This window comes from Schistocerca gregaria, chromosome 6, assembly GCF_023897955.1.
Source record: "Schistocerca gregaria isolate iqSchGreg1 chromosome 6, iqSchGreg1.2, whole genome shotgun sequence".
Taxonomy (NCBI): domain Eukaryota; kingdom Metazoa; phylum Arthropoda; class Insecta; order Orthoptera; family Acrididae; genus Schistocerca; species Schistocerca gregaria.
This window is the reverse complement of record NC_064925.1, coordinates 336407047-336422099: the sequence shown is the minus strand read 5'-3', so window position 1 is coordinate 336422099 and position 15053 is coordinate 336407047. Positions and strand designations below refer to the sequence as shown.

General features: G+C 38.3%; 1 protein-coding gene across 1 annotated transcript in view; it reads right to left on the bottom strand.

Annotated features, from left to right (window-relative positions):
- Positions 1-15053, bottom strand: part of LOC126278873 (dynein axonemal heavy chain 2) — a 914655-nt gene that overhangs the window by 873401 nt on the left and 26201 nt on the right. Inside the window, 2 exon segments of the mRNA XM_049979148.1 lie at positions 13275-13631; positions 13712-13791. Coding sequence (XP_049835105.1) covers positions 13275-13631; positions 13712-13791 — 437 coding nt within the window.

Here is a 15053-nt window from a genome sequence, read left to right as displayed (position 1 = left end):
ACCCTCAGACCACACAGAAGCATCCCCCTTATCACCCAATATTATCCTGGCCTCGAATACATCAATAAATTACTCCGCCAGGGATATGACTTTCTCAAGTCAACCCCTGAAATGAGATCATCCCTTGACAAAATTCTCCCCACACCACCCAGAGTTGCCTTTCGTCGTCCCCCTAACCTCCGTAACATCCTTGTTAAACCATGCAATATTCCCAGACTACCTTCTCTACCCAGCGGTTCCTACCCCTGTAACCGACCCCGCTGCAAAACCTGCCCCATGCATCCCCCCACAACCACCTACTCCAGCCCCGCTACTAGGAAAACATACACAATTCAAGGCAGGGCCACGTGTGAGACTACACATGTCATTTATCAGCTGACATGCCTGCACTGCACAGCCTTTTACATCGGTATGACAACAACTAAACTGGCTGAGCGCATGAACGGACACAGACGAACTGTCCGCCTAGGAGATGTCCAATACCCAGTAGCGGAGCATGCCCTCCAGCATAATTCTAGGGACCTAGGAACCTGCTACACTGTATGTGCCATTTGGCTTCTCCCACCCAACACCAGTCCCTCTGAACTGCGGAGATGGGAACTTGCACTCCAGCACATCCTTTCATCCCGCCATCCCCCTGGACTAAACCTACGTTAAACAACCTCACTCCCATTTACTTTTCAGTCTTCTCCTCTTTCCCTTTCCTCTTTAGCCATTCATGCATCTTTCCATCCTACATCTTTATACTATACACCTCTTTACTTCTGTATGCATCCTCTTTGATTTGAAGCTGGCACAGTACCTGCAGTAGAATATCTTTGGCTTCCCTCTGACAACCATGCCTCCATCCTTGCTACCTTCCCTGTTTTCCTTTCCCTGTTGCTTCATAACCTGGGTTGTGAGTAACTAAATCCACTTTCCCTTCTTCCCTTTCTTTCCCCTCTCTCCTCCCTGATGAAGGAACATTTATTCCGAAAGCTAGGAGCTTAAATTTTCGGTTGTTTTTTGTGTTTCTATCTGCTGTACTGAGCTGAGGTAAGTACTGGCCAGCCCCTCTATCTCTTTGTTAATTACATTGTTTAATAATACAAACATCAAAAAAAGTTTTGCATTACCTTGGTTCCAGAACTCGTACAGAAAATTGGAATAGAGATCAACATAAATATCATTTCTACCCTCTTCATTGCTCATGAAAACCACACAATGCATGTTGTACCACAATACAGCGAGACTTTCAGAGAAGGTGGTCCAGATTCCTGTACACACTGGTACCTCTAATACCCAGTAGCACATCCTCAGTATCTCCTCCATGTCTGAACAAAATTGCTTTGGTTCACTCCAAGATGCCTGGACACTTCCCTTGTTCAGAGCCCCTCCTGGCACAAAGTAACAATGCAGATGTGACCGAACTGTGGTATTGACTGTCTATGCATGGTTGAACTACAGATAACACGAGCCATGAACCTCCTTCCTGTGGAATGACTGGAACTGATCGCTTGTCGGACCCTCTCCATCTAATAAGCGCTACTTGTGCATGGTTGTTTACATCTTTGGGCGGGTTTGGTGACATCTCTGAACAGTCAAAGGGACTATGTCCACAGTCAACATCTATCTTCAGGAGTTCTGGGAACTGGGATGATGCAAAAAAAATTTTGATGTGTGTATATAACATTTTGTTGGGAGAACCGGCCACTGTAGCTCATTTGTTGTACTGGGTGTACGCCATATCTGATATCCACATCACTGGAGGTATTTTTCTTGCGTGGGTATGATCTGTAGAAGTTTCATGAACCACTAGCAGAATAAATGTACACCCAAACAGAGGGCTAGTATGCTTGAGTAAGAATTATACTACTAGGGTGTAGCATAGTCCCAGAGGTTGCATGCTAACAACTGTTTTTTTCTCAACAGCTATTAACCTACTAGTATATAACACACATTGAAGGTGAGGGGCCATTTTTGAATGTTCATATCATTTTCTTGGTACAGATGTCACCACTGTTTACAGTACTTCATTACGATCCTTTAAGTTTTTATAGCTTGTGTGATGTGGCAGAATACTCACCCTATTAAAAGATAGACAGTGGTGATGTGCAAAAAAGAATCTGGTTTTATGTGTGTGTTGTAGCTGAATGGGAAGAGTCTGCTCGCCAGTTTCAACACAGAGATTAGGTATGTACTTTTCCTCTAAACCTTTTTACAATGTGATACCTGTATGATCTAAGTGTCCACTAAGATAACTGTTTGTTATTAAATGAATAACTGTGTGTCCAGAGTCCGTCAGTGAAACTGGCAGAAAATTGTAGCAAACTGTGGCATGGGCACAGACATTAATTAGGGAATAATTAGTTTGTTCAATAACCATTATTTCTGTAAAAATAGGAACATCATACAGAGAGTGTCAGAAATTAAAAAAGCTTGTTCCATACATGACCTGAAGTGATGCATATAAATGGTAAATTCTACAGTGGAAATAAACATACCCAACGTTTACATTGATTAGCCAAAACAATAATAGCATGCTGGTTCATCTATAGAACACAATACAGCAGTGATTTTGAATGATATGGATTCAACAAAACCTTGGTCTGTGTCAGAGGCAGAGGCACCCAATGTCTATGTGCAAGTTATGTAATTCCCCTAAATTACAAGCCAATGGTTTGTAGGCGCAGAGTTGGACTCAATAGCATTCCAGATGGATTCAGATAAGGCATATTTGGTGGCCAAGGCATCAATGAGAGCATGTACTATCACTGTAATATAACCTTGTGACACTGACAGTTATTCTGTTGTATGATGTCATCACTTTCATGAAAGACGTCATCAAGTATGAAGGGATGCATCCACAAACTGTTCACACATTGTATAGTTTTCACAGTGCTTTCAATTCCTACCAAAAGTCCCATGGATGCTGGATGTCCTCACAACATAATATTACTACTGCAGGCCTGCTTCTGTGTTTTAGCAGCCACTCACTTGGATGATGGCATACTCAGACACGACCATCAACCTAGTCTAACTAGAAATGTGATTCATCCAACCAGGCAACATGTTTCAACTTATCTAAAGTCCAATCTCAATTATCCTATGTACAGTGCAATACTAATTGACAAATTCAAACGTTGAACATGGGATCATATCAGTATCTGCAATACCAGCAGAGCCTTCACCATGCATAAGTGAAGGCAGAGTACTTGACAACATCATAAATGACAGTAAACTCAAAATAGTATCACAAAACGTCCAATATATTACCAAGAAAATAGAAAAAAATTGACGAATTTTTAGGTATTAGTAGTACTCATATTTATCTTGTGAATGAACTAGGGTGTAAACCTGAAGAAATGTGTAGCATTAATTTAAGTAATTATCAAATGGTCAGTGTCTATTGTAGGAAACAACAAAAAGGTGGAGATGTTGGTATTTATGTCAAAAAATAATGTCCAGTGCAAAAAATTTATTGGGTAGATAAACTTGCATGTGAGATGGCTTTTGAAATAACCACAATAAGAATAAAGCTTAGAAATTCTAGTTTAATAATAACTAGCCTGTACAGATCCCCTAATAGTAAATGGAAGAATTTTTTTGTCATTTAGGGAGACTTGTTGACAAACTCTCACCTCATAAAAAATAGACTATAATAGTAGGGGAGGTGAATATAGACTCCTTAACTAATAGTATAAATTATCTCAGATATACTAATATTTTACAGTCCTACAATTACACCCAAGTGAATTCAGTGCCAACAAGAATTACATGTGACTATCAGGCATGTATTGACCATGTTATTACAAACTTCAGAAAGGAATACCTTGTAGTTAGAACTGTTGAGAATCACATTTCAGATCATCATGCATTAGTCAGTCCTAAAGCTTCATACAGACAAAGAAATAGTATTTGATGGGGGCCTATTTACCTATAAAAGAAAGCTTTGACTATCGACATAAAGGAAACCCTGGTACACAAAAATTAACAACAGGTAGGGCTATATGAAATAGAAGATATTAATGAAAAGTGGGACAAATTTTATGCAACATTAACCCATTCTCTTAATCAAGTGTGCCCAGTGGTCAGAACACTAAAGAAAACGGACAGATCCAGGAATTTTAAACATCCCCCTAACATGATAAAATTAAACGAAGACATGAATGATTTATATATTGTGCTTAAAGACCCAAACTGCAGCACTTCCAATCTAAATATAAAGCCTGTAAAAAATCTACAAGGAAGCACTTAAGACATTAAAAGCACAGATGTATGCTGAACTGATGAGGCAATCTAGTAATGTTACCAAAACAGTGTGAACTATAGTACATAAGGAAAAAGGAGGGAGTGACAATGCCTTGTGTAATAACATAGTAATAAGGGACAATGAAAAATTGCTGAGTGACCCTAAGGAAGTATGTGAGAGATTCATAGACCAGTTTAGTAAGATGAGTAGGGAGGTGTGTCACAGAATTGTAAATCCTGACAACCATTTCCAACTTAAAAGCAAAGACATCCAGTGGCTGGGATGACATCTCGGCGAAAATTTCTGAAAGAATGCAGTAATCAATTAATGAAGCCACTACAACATTTATTAAACAACTCTTTCAGTCACGGGTCATTTCCTGACATGTTAAAAGTCACTCGAATAAGACTGATGGATAAAAAGGGAATAACTACAGATATACAAAATTATAGGCCTCTTTTATTGACATCAATACTTAGTAAGCTGTTGAAAAGGCTACTCCTTGATCAACTTGAATCATTTTTCTGTAAGTACAATCTATTAAAAAACTTTCAGCATGGTTTCAGGAAGGGCCGGTCTACAACAATAGCTGTAATTACATTTTTGCAAGTGGTACTGAATAAACTTGATGATGGAAACAAACGTATGGGCTCCTTTTTAGACCTATCCAAGGCTTTTGACTCTGTAAATCATTCTGTTCTTCTACATAAATTAGAAACTTATGGAGTCAGAGGAGTAGCATTAGATTTGTTAAGATCATACCCTGATGACATGAGACAACGTTGATTGGCGACTCCATGGAGTGTTCGGTGCACCACAATCAAATAGTGGATAGAATTGGAAGGAGAATCAGCATTGGTCATATTTTTTTGTTTTATTATCTGCAAAATTTTCGGTCACTTACTGACCATCCTCAGTGCCGTAATATACAATTAAAATTGGTAGGCACTGGTATCTCATTACGTGTTTATAGTCTGGCATGCGGCGGCGGTGACAACGATAGACACATCAACGAGGCATAGTGCTTCAATGCTGTTGCAGATAGAGCTCACAGCAGAATGATTCTGCTGGCGTGCACTGCCCGCTTATATACAGAATGTGCAACCTTGGTTACATAATGCACTGATATCGGGCTTAGACTCTGCAGGCACCAGCGAGCAGGCGTAAACCCAGACACGTACTGTAGTCGTTTTAGCAGCGCGCGTCTACTGGTGCCCCGGTCTAGCGCCGAGCCAAGCGGGTTGCGTAACCAGCCGGCTACGCACCCAGCGGGCAGTGCGGCACTATGCTTTGTTAATTTTTTCAAATTGTTGCATCCTTGAGCCCCCGATTACCAGATGTACATCTAGCGGTTATTGGCTGACGAGATTTTGCAGATAATAAAACAAAAAAATACGACCAATGCTGATTCTCCTTCCAATTCTAGGAGACAATTTGTAAAGCTGTATTATACAACTGGGAGACATACACAATCAGTAAAATCATATTACAAAATTCTTAACTGTGGAGTCCCTCAGGGAAGCATTTTTGGGCCTTTTTTGTTTATTGTGTACATCAGTGATATAATAATTCCACAAAATTCAAATGATAAATTATGCTGATGATACCTCCTTCATAAGTTGGGGCTCTACAAAACAGTTAACAGTGCAAAATAATGCAGAGAACATTAGCCTCATTACAGAATATCTAACCAGAAATAAATTGGCACTAAATAATGACAAGACAATTCTGATGGAGTTTCTGCTAAATTATAAATCAAGACAATTGGATTCAGAACCCGAACTATCAGTTGAAACAGTTCATAAATTTAAATTCCTGTGACAGAAGACGAACATCATACATGGAAGGAGCATATCAGCTACACATGTAAAAAAATATCCTATAACACCTACCTGCTAAAATGCCCTTCTAGCATAATAGTGCACCAACGAGGTGGCGCAGTGGCTAGCGCACTGGACTCGCATTCGGGAAGACGATGGTTCAATCCTGCATCCGACCATCCTGATTTAGGTTTTCCGTGATTTCCCTAAATCGCTCCAGGCAAATTCCGGGATGGTTCCTTTGAAAGGGCATGGTCGAGTTCCTTCCCCGTCCTTCCCTACTTACATAATAGTGCAACCTGTTTTAAGACAAATCTATCTTGGAATCATACACTCCCACCTGCAATATGGTATTGAGATTTGGGGGTGGGGTACCAACAGTATATATGGATGGGCTTTTAGAGCCCAGAAAAGAGCAATTAGGATAATAGCTAATAGTAATAAGCACCAGTCCTGTATAGAATATTTCATTAAGTATAACATACTAACAGTGTGTTCGTTGTATATTCTCAGAACTACACTGTCTGTAAAAGAAAATATGGAGTATAGTGTAACCAACAGTGAAATCCGTAATTATAAAACAAGAAAAAGAGGATTAGCACATAGAATTTAAAGAGCAACAGATCATAGTCATTTTCTGCTGGAAGACATTCTTATAACAGATTGCCAAATAATATAAAATTCCAAAAAAGAAACATTTAAGACAAAATTAAAGCAACTGTTCATTGATAAATGTTTGTACTCCCTCAAGGATTTTTAATGTTATTGTGTATAATTTATCTTTACTTCTAAATTTTTTTAATGTTCTTGTGTTTGTAAACTGATTATGTCCATGACTGTTAAGTTATTATGGACATATAAACCATTTATTTATTTATTTATTTATTTATAACCTGCAATGGAGCCTCATGTTCAACAATGTGCACTCTAAAATAGTTGTGCCTGCACCAGAATTGTACTTTGTCATAATATCAGTCACAGATCACAGCCTACCCAACTTTACAGAGCTGGCAAGCCTTTCTTGATGAGGCATGGTTGTCCACAGTGACTTGTCACTTTTCACCATCCTCCAACCATTTCCCACAGATGCTCACGACAGAAGTGTACAGACAGCCAACCATCTTGCTATTTCCCCTCAATCTGAGGAGTTGAGCCATAACTATTTGCCTTTTGTCAAAGTCACTTATGTCAGAGGCTTTCCCATTTGTAGCATACATCATGCCTAGAATGATTTCCTATTCATCTCTGCTCTGCTTACATACTTTCTTCATTACACCACATGGTCACAACACCACCACATTGTATTCAATCTCAAAGTGGGCAGTGGTCATAAGTTTTGGCTCATTAGTGTATTTTGTAGACAGAGTACATTGCAATAAGAGTCTCTTCATATAAAAGAACCCAGTCAAACAGCCTTTGAACATAGTTCTGGCAAACCAGATAACTTTTATTTCAGTCTAAACATCAGCTGACTGAGTATTGGAAATTTTCACCAAGTCTCTAGCCAGGAGTAATTCAAGGGGCAACATATCTTGTTTATAGGTAGGCCATGAAAGAAGCAGTACCTTTTTTGTGGAGAAACCTTAAACATTCCTATCACCATGTGAATATGCATTATTCTGTTGAAATGAATTCCATGCATGTGCTGAAGAAAGACGCTACATTGGGCTACATAATTTCCTTGTTTTTCTTTTTCTTTTTTTATAACCACAAAAAAATTCTTACCAAAACATACTCTCTCAGAATTTCAGTGTTAAACCAATTCACGATGCATAGGCCGCTTTTGTAGTGTCTGTCATTAGTTTGTTGAACAGCTCCGTAATCCTCTCTTGCCGATTAAACAATGCTGTGATGAAATGGCCAACTAAAAGATCCTGTGACGAAACGAAATGCGCTGCTCTTCTTTGGATCATCTCTCTCTCTCTCTCTCTCTCTCTCTCTCTCTCTCTCTCTGCTATTAGTCCTCCTGATAAATGTTCCAGAGTGATGATCAGTACCAGAGAATCAGTCAGACCAGTGTTTTGTAAGCCACTTGCCACTTTCTTCTTAGATGAGTTACATTTCCTTAAGAATCTTCCTATGAATCTCAGTCTGGCACCTGCTTTTCCTACTGTTTTTTATGTGGTCACTCTACTTACCACCAAGCTGCTCCAATGGTTACTTCTAGATATTTTAGAGCAGACACTGCTTCCAGAAATTTGTTATCAATAGTGTAATTGTACAGTAGTGGATCTCTTCTCCTTTGTACGTGCAATGTGTTATATTCAGGATCAATTTCCAGTCCCTTCATCACTCATCAGTCTTTGCAGTCTTCTAGCATTGTTAGTTCTTCCACACAACCGCATCATCTGCAAACAGCCTTATGGAGCATCCAAAATTTTCTACTAGATCATTTACATATTTAGATGCATGGCTGGATGAACAAACAATGTGATGATGCACAGCTGTACGAAATATTTTTAAATATATTCATTCACTGTGAATTCATTGACATCAGCTGTAATAGGTATAGATCAACTACCCGACAGTGACATACGAAAATTTGTGCCAGACCGCTTAGTAGCTCTATTCCTAATACAACTGATGTCAAGGAACTCACTATCAGTGAATAATTTTCTTATTATTTCATACAGCTATGGATTGTTAACAATGTCTTTCTTATAGACATGCATGTAGTTGTGTTGCACATGTTGGTAACAAACATTGGTCACAATTCCTCATTGACTAATTCTCCCTGTTGTGGGAATCCCAGCAATTCTGCAAGCATTAGGTGATGAATTTAAGTGGACTATGGTATAAGGATGTGAACAGTGTGACATATGAAAGTTTGGCATGGCCTGGGGACCATACAAGGTTAGCTGAAGTAGTTAAGGTGACCACTCACGACAAACAGGAAATCCGGATTCAAGTCTAGGTCCAGCACAAATTTTCATATTGTCACTGTTGGGTAGTGAATCTATGCCTGATACAGCTAATGTCAAGGGATTGACAATCAGTTAATAAACTATGAAAATAATTTTTATATATTGTAAACATTAACTGTCATAGCACACTTCCTTTGGGTACTCCTGAAATTACCTTTACATCTGCTGATTTAATTTTGTTAAGAGTGACATAGTGAGCTCTTTCTGCAAGGATGTTTTAAATTCAGTTGCAAATCTGGTCCAATACTTGATAAGCTCATATGTTTTTCACTAAACTGCACTGCGAGACAGTGTCAAATGCTTCCTGAAGTCTATGAAAACAGCATCAACCTGAGCACCAATGTCTACAGCACAGTGGTTCTCATGAGAAAGAGAGTGAGCTGAGTTTCGCAAGATCTCTGTTTGCAGGACCCATGTATATCTTTATAGAGCTGATTTTCGTTCTCCAAAAAATCTTAATATGTGATATAAAACATGTCCTAAAATTCTACAACAGATTGACAGAGGCCTGTAATTCTGTGAATCTATCCTATAACCCTTCTTGAAAATGGGAACGACCTGTGCTTTTCTCCAGTCAGTGGGTACTTTTTGTTGTTCCAGCGACTATGATAAACTGCTGCTAGAAGAGGTGTAAGCTCTTTTGTTTAATCTCTGTAGAATGTTAAAGGTATCTCATTTCATGCCTTCCTACTATTAAGCAATGGTAGTAGCTTTTCTAGTCCATGATCATTTATCTCAATATCTACCATGTCAATGTCTGTACAATGACTGTAAGCAGGGACCGAAATGATCTTGCACAGTGAAACGACTTTGAAAGACTGAATTCGGTATTTCAGGCATCTCTCAAATCATTTTCCATTTCAGTGAAAGTGTGATCCGCAAAATTTGGAGACGGAATTAAGAGTTCAGAGAGATGAAACAAAAACTTTGAGATTTTCCAGTGACATTACAATTGTGTCAGAGACAGCAAAGAACTTGAAAGATCAGCTTAATAGAATAGACAGTATCTTGAAACGAGAGTATGAGATGAACATCAAAAAAAGCAAAACAATGGTAACAGAATGTAGGCATTGCTGAGTGAATTAGGAAAGAGTCACTAGAGGTAGTGGATTAGTTTTGCTATTTGGGCAATAAAATAGCTGATAGAGGCTGTAGCAGAGAGGATATAAAACAGGGACTGGCAGTGTCAAGAAAAGTGTTTCTGAAGAAGAGATATTTGTTAGAATTGAGTATTCAAAGTCTTGTCTAAAGGTATATGTCTGGAGTATACCCAAGTATGGAAGTGAAATGTGAATGATTAACAGTTCAGCTTTTGAAATGTGGTGTTACACAAGACGGGCAGGTCAAGTAACCACTGAGGAGGTACTGAACAGAATTGGGAAGAAAATGAATTATTGGCATAACTAAATCAAAATATGGGATCAGTGGCAGGACACATTCTGAGACATCAAAGTCACACCCGTTAAATACTAGAAGGAAATGTGGGGAGAAAAAATTGTAGAGGAAGACCCAAGAGATGAAAATATAAGCAAGTCCAAAAGGAAGTAGGTTGCACCACTTATACAGAGATGAAGAAGCTTGAACAGGATAGTGTAGCAAGAAGAGCTGCATCAAGCCAGTCCTCGGACTGAAGACAGTAAGACCAAAACCTCTTAAACCGTTTTTAGTCAGATCACTGGGCAAATTTTGCTTTCAAAGTCATTAAACACTTCTATCATTGCCCTCCCTATGCTTATTTTTGCTTTCTTCAGGTTCTATTTGCAAGCTAGGTTTTGACTTCTCTTGAATCTGTGCTGAAGCTCTCTTTGATTACACAGCAGTTTTCTAACATGATTATTAATCCGCAGTTGGTCTTTCCCATCCCTTAAGACCTAATTGACTATGGAATACTAAACAGTTCTTTTGAATTTTTTCCATTTGTGCTCAACATCTTCATCCTCAACATTGTAAATTTGATACTGACTGCTCAAATACTCAGCAATTTGTATTCTGGCACTCTTACTAGGAAAAAATATTGTCCTATCTTTCTAAACAATCCTTGTAATACATGTAGTCATAGATGCTACCGCAGCCTTATGATCACTGATACCCTCCATTAACTGATTCAAAAGATCATGTTTTTTGTTGTTGCTTGGAGGTCTAAGACGTGATCTTCACAAGTTGGTTCTCTATCTGCCCAAAGTAATTTTCAGACATGACATTCAGAATGATGTCGCATGAGTTCCTGCCTCTGGTGCCAATTGTGATCACATGACTCTCCCATTCCATGCCTGGCAAGTTGAACTCAACTCTATTACAATAGCATGATCAGGAAACTCATACAGAAAATTATCTCTGAAGTGTTCTAACACTACAGCTCCTGACACAGGCAATCTATAAAGGCATCCAAAAACCATTTGTGGCCCACCTTTGATACTCAACATCACACAGATTAATTCATCTACATCCACATCTACATCTACACGATTACTGTTCAGTTCACAATTAACTGCCTGACTGAGGGTTCATTGAACTAACTTTGAGGTATTTCTCTACAGTTCCAGTCTCGAATGGCATGTAGGAAAAACAAGCACTGGCATCTTCCTGTGTGAACTCTAATTCCTCTTATTTTGTCATTATGATCATTTCTCCCTATGTAGGCAGGCACCAATAGAATATTTTGCAATCTGAGGAGAAATTTGGTACTGAAATTTCATGACAAGATCCTGCCACAACAAAAAACGTCTGGTTTTAATGATGGCCATCCCGATTCACATATCGTGTCTGTGGCATGCTTGCCTTTATTCTGTGATAATACAGAATGAGATGTCCTTCTTTGGACTTTTTCAATGTCTGCCATCAGTCCATTCTGATGCAAATCCCACATTGCACACCCATAGTCCAGAAGAGGGTGAACAAGCCTGGTGTAAACAATCTATTCAGTAGAACTGTTGCACTTCCTAAGTGTTCTGCCAATGCATTGCAGTCTTTGGTTTGCTTGACCCACCTCATTATATATGTGAAAATTCCAATTTAAATCATTCATAATTGCAATCTCTAAGTATTTAATTGAATTTACAGCCTTTAGATTTACGTGATTTATCGTGTAACAAAAATTTACAGGATTTCTTTTAGTACTCCATGGATAACTTTACACATTTCTCATTCAGAATGAGTGATAACCTGAGCAGATACTATTGAATACTTTGCTGCAATAAATATGCCACCACCTTTGATGTCTAAACTATTCTTACAATAAATATTCAAATCTGAATTAAGAATTTTGTTGCTCTTCAGTTTTGGTTTCAACAAACTTTCTGTTCTTAGTATTATCTGGGAATCATTACCTTCAACATATGATTCTGATTCTGTGATCTTACCATGGACTGATATCATGTTAATAACAACTCCTTCAACTCCATACATAAGTTTATGAACAGATAATGTCTGTAAAATGAGTTACATTACTTAAAATTTACTGAAAATTAAGACTACATCCAATAATGCAAATGGCCAATGAAGTTGTATCTTCAGAGATAAATGTGTCTTATTTGTAAACCTACTGATAATACTCACATTGACAATGTCACAGCTACTAATGTTGTATCTTTGTGTTAAGAGCACCATTTTCCGTGTGAGGAAACTGAACAGGAAATTTGTAAGTCACACAGTATAGCACTCTTTGCGCAAAATTTAAATTAAAAAATGGGGGACAGAGAGAGAGAGGAAGCAGGGGCTGCGGGCACAAAGTACAAAGACTAAATTCTTGTAATTAACAATTATTATACTTGGGACAAAATTGTTCATGATTTTGTGGCCATTTGTTGATGTATTGCCTGTTGGCTTATTTCTCAGGATCTTTGGCTGATGTTCATTTAACTCTTTTTTCTGATGTTTTGCCAGCACAAGAGACTGACAGTGTCAAAAATTCACCCTTCATTGTTGGTGTGTCCGCCACCAGCAATGGAAGGTGACCCTTTCACAATGGCCCTGTCACTTGTGCTGGCTAAAAGTCATAGAAGTCTTTAAACAAATGTGAGATGAAGTTCCTGAGACAAAAGCCAACCAACAATGCATTAAATACTTGGGTTTCAGTTGCTGGGATAACCATACAAAACGTGGTTTGCACTTACCTGGAGAGGAAGAAAAGTCAGAGATTAGTATCACTGCAATTATTACATTTACCTGTTCCCTTCAAAACAAATGCTTTAACAACTACGCCCTGTCTTTTGTTTTAATATTCAGTATCAAATACAAAACTGTCACTCTATGACTGGAACAAAATATAACTAACTGTTACAAACACAGTAAACAAAAAACTAGTCAAAGGATACTATCTGGCCATGCAGTTGCAGTAAAGAATGGGGGAGCATATATTTTGCCAACTATATTCAACATTGACAGTTCAATTCCATTATTTATGGTACCAAATGTGACACTTTCAAAAAAGTTTTCTGGTGAAATCTCACTCGCTGTATCTTTCACAAAATAAGTAAGATCACGAACACGAAAGTTTGGATATCCTAAGCTGGCACAGAGAGTTGTTCCATGAAAATAGATGCTGAGCACATCTTCAGATTTCTCTGTGAAAAATTTTTCTATCACACTGTACACCTCCTCTGACCAGTTTGATGCAGAAAGACCATATAACACAGTAAATGCTTTAACTTTCTCGACCTGCAACAAATAACATATATAACACTGGTCATGGAAAAAGCACAAAACAATTGTTGATCCATCTCAATTCACACACTTACAAGAGAATGAAGTTGCTCTTTTGTGTATTTTGGTCCCTCATCAACAAGTACTTCCTGTTCTTTTATTTCCTGTTTCTTGCCTACAACAACAAAAAACAACATCTTTAATAAACAAACCATGAAAAAATTCAACAAAAATCTAATATTTTTTGAATTTTTAAAATCCATTCATCAGAATAAACATGAGGAACAGAAAGAAGGAAAGCACATAACCATAGCCATAGAATTGGTACCAAGGGCTAGGGTACATTCTGATAAATTAATGTAAGAAGAGAAAATTATTTTGGTGGAGTTTGGTTATGGAACATGAGTGTAACAGAATTATGGCAAAGTGATTTATTTAGTAAAGCATAATAATCCAAAAAGAGAAAAAGTATTTTGGTGGAGTTTGGTTATGGAACATGTGTGTAACAGAATTATGACAAAGTGATTTATTTAGTAAAGCATAATAATCCGTGACATACATGGATAGGTACTACATCAACGGAATGTCTGTGAAGTTGTTTTATAATTTAATGGACAGATAAAAAATTTGCTCACAAAGCTGTGGCAAGAGAAAACACATATAAAGGTTAAAGACATGTTCAAGCTTTTGGAGCCAGTGGCTCCTTCTTCTGGTAGAAGGACTGAAGAGAACAAAGAAAGATGAAGGAAAGGACAGACGAGGTTTAGGAAATGGGAAGAGTTCGGAAAAGTTGCCCGGAACCCTGCATCAGAGGAGACTTACCAGATGGGTTGAGAAGGGAAGACTGATAGTTGGGGATTGCACCCGACAAGATTTTGAAGTTGTTGTGTTAGCCGTGTATGATTTTCTGTATAAGTAATGAGTCCTGTTTGTTAACAATCAACTGTGGCGGAAATAGCTATGCCAAAAGTAGTAACAGACTTTACAAGTGCCAACTGTTGTGGAGTAAATACAGTTAATGGCAGCAAGAATATTATTTCAAAAGCTGTACAACAGCATCCAGTTCACTTGAAACATAATAACATTGGTAAACATCTCCCTCCAACCACCATACAAAACCCAGTGCTTAAATAGACCCTCAACACACTCATGAAACTATCTCCAAAAGTGTCAGTTCCACAGAAGTATTAGTCCTTGCCAAAGGTCTTATCTTTTGCCCCACTCCCAACTTCAGTCAGGCTGGGATTTGTAATAACTCACCAATTACTAACCTACTGCCCACAGCAGATGTAAATTACGCAACTACAGCAAGCGTAGTGCACACCGATACTCAAATGACGCAGCCACCAGGAGCAGCACAGTCACTGACCACCACCACTGGTCTGTCATATGTGCACAGCACTACACCATCGACACCTAACATGGGTAGTGTATTTA